A 7,646-nucleotide genomic window follows, 5' to 3' on the forward strand; every position below is an offset into this window, starting at 1 on the left:
CAGGATGAAGTACAGCAGGGGACCCAACTTCTCACCCACCCTTCCCCAAGATCCAACCTTTCCTAATTTAAATAGCTCATCCTCCCTAGGATCCCTCTCTAGCTCAGAGAGATGAGTTCCTCTGCAGAGCATGAAATGACATGCTTACGGTGGACATGTGCTCCAGACCCTCTTCTAGATGAGCTTCCTCCCACTGACAAACCACCTAATACAAGTGTCTCCTCACCAAGGCCACGGTCCCATTTACATTGCTCTGCCCCGCTCAGTAGAGAAGCCTGTGGGAAGTACATGGGATTGTATCAGAGAAGGTAACTGGGGTGGTGGCAGAGGGAAGAGCCAGGGAGATGTATATTAAGCCACCATTACTGCCTAGTGAAGCAAAGTCAGTGGCTGATGGCACAGCTTGACGCAAGCATTTAAGGGTTAAGTGCTACAGGAAGTCCCTCCTCTAACCTCCACCCTAAGAACATGAATCTGCAAGATCAGGTAAGATCTTGCAGACAACAGAACCAGGACCTGAAATTGAATCCAAAGGTGTGTCAAGCAACGTCACAGCACGGCCCTTCCCTGCTGAGCGTCATGAGAAAGCTGGAAAGAGGACAGAAAGAGGAGTATTGCCATTTTATCTCAATCTCTGATCTAACAGGGAGGGTACTCTTTGGAAAGTGATACTACAGAACTGAAGGGCTTGTACCATTGCACTGACTATCCCTTTCTACTGATCTAGGTGTAACTTGTAACCGCTTTCCTGTAACTTGTGATCTGCTGCACAGGGGATACAAAGTCCCCATTCTTCCATCTTTACTGTCATCAAATGGGTCAGCTTGACCAGCAGATCTCTGAAACAAAAGTACTTTCAATAGCGCACCGCTGTGGTGTACACAGCTTTTAATGTTGGCTTTCCCACATGCCCAAGAGATTCTGCAGCCAAAAAAAGAAAGTTTTACCTTGCTGTGACCACCTTGATGGCTATGTGCATGCACACACGTTTTTAGATCAAGTTAACTCAAATTCCACTGAATTGTGGGGGCAGAGGGAAAGTTACAGGTGATTCTCCCACAACTACCCTGGAAAAAAACAGATCCAAGATGAAGTACGCAAACGTCACATCCCTCCAGCCATTAGCCCTCTTCAGACCATGACCTCCACCCGTGCGCAAGCAGCACGCACACCCAGCCATGGGCGACTCCCGGGTGCAGCCCAGAGCTCGCTACTCTCAGCGTCACAAATGCCTATATCCACCCACAGAGCATGTCCGGATCCAAGTCCACTCAAGATCTTTCTCCAGACAACGCAGGGGTAAGCGCACTACGTCGTGTAAGGCAGTGGCAGTTAATCTTGCAGCACACGCTACTTGATTGTGCTTATATATTATATTAAGCTAGTGCTTATATTGAAGTTGAAACTTGCATTTCTTGATGTGCGAGATGACGCTTGACGTACTAAATCTACTCTGTGCTTGGTGAGTAACGGCTGTTTAAAGTGTATAGAATTGCATTCTAATAATCAGAATTTTGTGCTTAACTTCACAAATAGGAAAGCCACTATTAAGAAAAATGTGTATGAAAAGTTTTGTCCTTACTCAGAAGCTTAAGGGCTCTTATTACACAACCTTCGTATCAACATCCCACCCTTTGGACAGCGTGGAGGCAGTTTTAAACAGGCTGGTCAGTGAATCAATGCCTGCGCACAGGAACGGGTCTGAACTTGCCTTCACAACAGCAGACCAGAACTAACACATCTCACATCATGGATCTAACCACACACATACCGCTGGAATAGTTTTTCAAAACTAACAACTCCCCTAAGAATTATGTAGATAAGTATCACTTGTCAGATGCTCCCCAAAAACCCAATTAAAGTTTTTTTGGGCCTGCAGGGCAGTAAGAAATTAACATAATTGGATCAGCATACCCATATCTTCATCTCTACAAATGCAAATGAGTTGCAAGAGACAATTCATCCGAGGAATCCAGAGGAGCAGACAATCCCACAGCTGAACCCTGTTAAGATAAAACATTGGCCACACATTGTATTGCTCTATTAACAGATGTAAGGGCTACATCCGGTGCACAGGCTGAGGAGCTTGTTTTCTAAGACTTAAAGTGGACAAATATTTTTGTTTCCACTCTTCACTGCTCACTGCTGCCATTTTTACCTTCCTGAAAGGGTGAAGGTGTAGACAAAGGTAGTGGCCAGCTCAGTGTGAACCGTTCTGCAAGCCACTACACAGGAAGAATATAAATGTAGTGATGAGTGATACCCAAACTTTGTAGTTCACACCACTGCCAAGCCCTGGAGTTTCTCAAACACTACTATACACCCTATCCCAGTATAAAAACACTGGTTTGCAGGTCACTTACCACATCTGCATCTGTCAATCTAGCACAGGGATTGTTCAGAGCCAAGAAAAAAATCCACACCACACTCTTCACAGGTAAAAAGTAAGTCCCATTCCTCCTCTAGAACACACAAGATTTTTCTTCTCTTATTTACCAAGGCGTTTTGTGAACAGGCAATACCTGAGGCTGACATCCTACAATATAGCAATGACCGCATCCGCACTTAACATGCCTTATGCACAGGCTGCAACAGTCACAAAAGGAAGAGGAAAAACACTCACAGAAGTCAAATAATTCTGATTTTATATTCAGTCTTTGCAAATCAAGGATGTCCTATTTTTACTATTCATTCAAGGCAAAAGTCTACACAAGCATGTCAAAAGCAGCAATTGAAAAACAGTAAACACAACAGTCTTGAAAATACGTTTAATGTCTAATCTTATACAAAAGTGACAGCATTTTCAAAAAAATATCAAATCCTGTATTTATAGCTTCTCACTATCATACAGCAATATTTGTTTCATCTAAAGAAAATACAGCAGCAGGTGATAATCTATACTTTAAAGATGTGATTGCTTATATTTCATATTGTAAACAAATGCAGTATGTCAATCTCAAAGCACAAGTCAAAACGAACTTCTCAGCAATTTAACTCAAATGATGCATAGAAATGTACAAATTCCATTGCAAAAGCTTCAGGCCAGAAGTTGCTCACACTTGACATAACGTGATAAAGTTACTACACGGTATATAGTGACAACTTGAGTGTTTTTTTTGTTGTTTTTTTGTTTTTGTTTTTTTACACAATAGATTAACAGGTATATCCTTTTCACTGCTATGCAAAGAACTTTGCTCACAAAAACAAAGGGGTTATGAAACAGTTTTCATGACCTCAAGAAATACGAATATACATTGAAAAACATCCCATATATACTGAATTTTAGCCTAAATGTTCCAGTAATAAATCCTGCCTATTTCAGGAAGAACCTAGAAGTCTAGTTACTTTTACAAATCCCCTTTCCAAAAATCATCACTTGCTACGTTTGCTTTATCCTTTCCTACCTCTTCCCATTCCCTGCAAAGACATACGGCCAGTGGAATTTCAAACTGGAGTGCTGCTACTGCATGATCCATTCATTTGGAATAATTTTTTTCATTACGTTGATTTATGATCTAAGGCTGCAGGTATCAAAAAAAGCACTTGAGCACATGTGGTCAATGTTCTCCTTTGTTGATTTTTAATCAGTCTTGCCAAGACCTAAGCCAAGTTTGCTGTTGTTGGGGGGATGGGGGGGAAAAGGCAACTGGGGCTTGTTTAAGGTTAATGAAGACTTGCACTTTCGGTTCCTATTTCTAGGGTTACAGATGCTAAGTTTTAAGCTGGAATGGTAAGTATTTTTGTTCAGCTCCAGTATTGTCTTCCTGAAACAAGAAATACACGTACCTGTCATGACACTAGATTAAAATAGCCACAGCTAAGATGACTGCTTTTTTCTGCAAAAATATTGCAGGACTTTGCCATAAAGGCTAAGACTACTAACAAGCATCACCACCAGGTCACCCCATTTGTTTTTAAGAAGTCCATCACATGCATGCAGGAAGCCACGATAAGGTACTGGAAGAGAATTAACTCGCTTTCACAGTTCCATGATACAAAGACTCCCTAATGAGCTACCATGTTAAGCAAAATTTGTTCCTAATTCTACCTACAGAGGCTAAGTTAGGATATCCCCAGCTGGGGATGAAAACAAACTGTCATGGTCTAAGTCCAGGCTATGAAGTACCACAAAGTGTGCCAGAACTCCTCACTGACACATGGCTGTGTTGGCAATGCTAAACTAGCATTGCAGCAAACCCCTTGCATGCTCTTTGCACAGATATGGCAAGAATATGAAAACTTACTGCAGTGCCCCTTCAGAGGGGAGACAGCTACACAGCAGTGCACAGGCTTCTAGACATTCAATTACTCCCAAATACACTTACTCAGTGAGGTATGCAGACACTTAGCTGAGAAAAGAGGACTTCTCCCTCTTACAATATTCAGCAGAGCCCCAGTGAGACCTCCTCATTCTCAACTGTGGCAAAGGATGGTACAAAGGATCTCTGTACACATAGAACTAAATGCCATGCCAAAAACTGCCGGGAAGAGAATCATCAGGTTGGGGTTATTTTTCATCTTTTATGTTCAAGCTAAGTTTCCAGGGGCTCTGGAAAAGCCTGCAGAGTTTACGCAACCCAGCCGGAAAGTCAAATTTTAAATTACTAGAACCCAGGTTAGAAATAGGGAAGTACCTTACTTAGGTGGGAATCAGTTCCTCTTTACATAGACCAAGCCAAACTTCCAACCACCACAGAATGAGAACTGGCAAAATGATGTTCTCATTTGCATGCATAAAACTCATATTTGTTGATTCAAAGTTAACTGCACATCCAGGTTATTTAATTTGCACATAAATGCCTGTTTATGAACACGAACAGTGTGCTGACAAGTCAGACCAAGTATTTCAAATGCGTTATCTTCGTCTTCCGTAGTCCCAGACTGAGCAATTGTTTTGAGTATATACAAAATGCTGAGAAAACCTTCAAGTTCACATGCTGTGTCTCTTTAGTTTGAATTACTGTAGCATGTTCAAAAATTACATTTCTTGAAAAAATCTTGAAACACTTTTTATTGACATTTTAGAACAACCTGAAAATAGACAAAATATGACTATCCATCCGTTCAGTGACCAGCACAAGTCTGGCAACACGACTTAAAGCATTCATGGAAATTTAAGAATTAACTTTTTTTTCAGTCCTTGGGCCTGATTCTTTATAATCCTTACTTGGCAACTCCCATTTTTTCAAGGAATACTTGCCAAAGTAAGAACCACAGATGTTAGTTTTGTTTCTGCTCTTCATAATTCATTTTATTAAACCAAACGATTATGCCAGCGTATGAGCAAGGTAATTTATGCAAACTGCTCCTTCATACCTCAAACGCACATACAAGAGGCAAGTATTCTTCATAGCCCCAAACATTACTGAAACAAAAACTGTAAAAATCTCTCTAAGTAGTGGATGAAGGTGGAAAGCTACAGTATTTTGTTGCCCAGAATGTATTCAACGGTAAGGCTGCAAGAGACAATAATTCATGGTCAATACAGGCTTTTCACAAAGCAGTTAATTCACAGTTACAAAAATTCTTAACTAAAAACCAAATTCATCCTTATAGTTTGTTATTCCCTCCCTACGTGCCCTAGAAGCAATCTCTTTAGCATACAGAGACTAGAATATTTTCTCTTTCAGAAATTATTACAAGGCTTTCCCCTCTTTTTTGCCTTTTAGAGAGGGCTTTCCAAGTAGTGGAAGACCACTGCAACATGATGCTTAGGCACACTCCAACTTGATATAATTAAACCACTCCAGTATATTCAATTAACCATTTAAGAAGGTGTTGGCTATTATTCCGCTGACTACAGAAATAAGACAGATGTGCTGAAATTCCTTACCTGCGCTAACAGGTCTTATGCCAAAAAATTTCCACGCTTAAAAGCATAACATTTTAGAGGAGTTCAAGACCAAAATTAAATACTCACATGGGGACCACCAGGCATTGATGGAGCACCAGCAGGACCAGATGGCACTTGAAAAGGATTAGGGGGCGTAGGATATAGTCCTGGAGCTGGATATGATGCTGTGGGTGGAGGAAATGGACCTGGCGGTGAAGGTCCCCATGTTCCAGGTGGGACCGTACCCCATGGTACTGTTGGTGCAGCCCCTGGAGTCTGGGTAGGAGTGGAATATGGCCCTGGGGGTGGATATGGCATGCTAGGTGCAGGATACTGCCCTCCCATTGTTGGTCCCCATGCTCCAGAGGGCATGGATCCCCATGGCCCAACAGGAGCAGGAGGTGCAGCTGGCTCTGTTGGACCACCATAAGGTCTTGGAAGCTCTGGAAAGGGCATATTTGGTGGAGGATATTGCCCTGGTGGGACAGGACCTGGCACAGTTGGGGGTGGATATGGACCACCAGGAGGAGGGCAAGAGGGTCCAGTAGGAGGAGGAGGAAATGGAGCAGGCGGTCCAGGGGGCATTGAAGGATACATTCCTGTTGGTGGAGGTCCGAATGGCACGCTGGAAGCGGATGTATTTGGTGGCAGTCCGGTTGGTGCCGTAGGGGGAGCGCTTGGGTTGTTCCAAGGATTCGAAGCTGGCCAACCCTGCGGTGGCTGACCAGGCTGTTGACCAGGTTTTGTACTGCTCACTTTGGAGGTTTTAGCAGGTGACTGATCTGGTAAAGCATCTGCCAACTAAAAGATAAAGCATCAGTGAGAATGTAAAATGTCTACTGGACTTACTAGTTGCAGACATTCACCCACTACATGTATATGTTTCAGCTGCCAAAACAGAGGAAGAGAGCTTTTTGTTGCTGCACAGAGATGATTACATTCATTTTTGTGCAGATTCTATCATTAAGGCAGAAGAGGCATTCTGACATGCTGCAGTTAGAAAACCAAAGATAAAAGGCGACCTACCACAAATAGAAATAAGCAATTTCAGCGCAAATCCAAAGAGAAAAGATTTTCATGGATTTCCATTAGCTATTCTGACACTATTAAAGCGCAGCTCCTTTATTAATATCACAGCAGAAAAGAACCCACAAGGCACCTAGCAGCTTCATGTGTTTAGTCCACAGATTGCTACAACTACCCAAAAGGAAAACACCACAACTGCAATACAGAGGAAATTGCCTCTCAACTGTAAGCTCCCCTTCTTCTTGAAAAAGTATGTCAACTTTTAGAAGGAAGTAACCCAACTGGCTGATCTTCAGGAAAGAAAAACTGTTACTTACCGAAAAATCATCAGTTCCAGACATTTTGCTGAAAAGTAAGGTAAGATAAAGTGAAATTTGTTGAAAATAATAAAAGTATTTCAAGCAAGCGTTCATGAGACAAATGCTACATTTGTCTCAAACCAAAGTGTTGAACTGGCAGCACCTCTTAGCTGCGGCTTTGTTTTAATGACTCTGGCCCATACAGATATATGCTACCCAAATACTTTCCTCTTGATAAAGCTCTCATGAAAAGGAAAGTCTTCAGCCTTTACCCATCTCATCTCAAAGACAGGACCGACATATAATGTAAATGGGTCACATTATACTAAGAAAAAATATTTCAAATATTCATACTGAGCAGGCAGCCTACCCAGACAGTGATGCCTGTGAAGTATTCAAGGTCTTTTCTAAACTGGGACTCAGAAAAGTTAAGGCAGGCTGCTTGCAGGTAAAGTTAATGCATGTAAAACAAAACATGATTAAATCCC

At 42.0% G+C, this 7,646-nt stretch overlaps 1 protein-coding gene across 1 annotated transcript; it reads right to left on the reverse strand.

The window, feature by feature from the left end:
- Window positions 1–4,956: 4,956 nt before the first annotated feature.
- Window positions 4,957–7,206, reverse strand: MAPK1IP1L (mitogen-activated protein kinase 1 interacting protein 1-like). The gene is made up of 3 exons (XM_010292011.1): window positions 7,177–7,206; window positions 5,921–6,634; window positions 4,957–5,456 (listed from the first exon to the last, which is right to left on the reverse strand). The coding sequence occupies exons 1-3, from the start codon at window positions 7,198–7,200 to the stop codon at window positions 5,445–5,447; spliced, it is 750 nt and encodes a 249-aa protein (XP_010290313.1). The 5' UTR covers window positions 7,201–7,206; the 3' UTR covers window positions 4,957–5,444.
- Window positions 7,207–7,646: the final 440 nt, after the last annotated feature.

This window comes from Phaethon lepturus, unplaced genomic scaffold (genome assembly GCF_000687285.1).
Source record: "Phaethon lepturus isolate BGI_N335 unplaced genomic scaffold, ASM68728v1 scaffold12340, whole genome shotgun sequence".
In the NCBI taxonomy this organism is placed as follows: Eukaryota; Metazoa; Chordata; class Aves; order Phaethontiformes; family Phaethontidae; genus Phaethon; species Phaethon lepturus.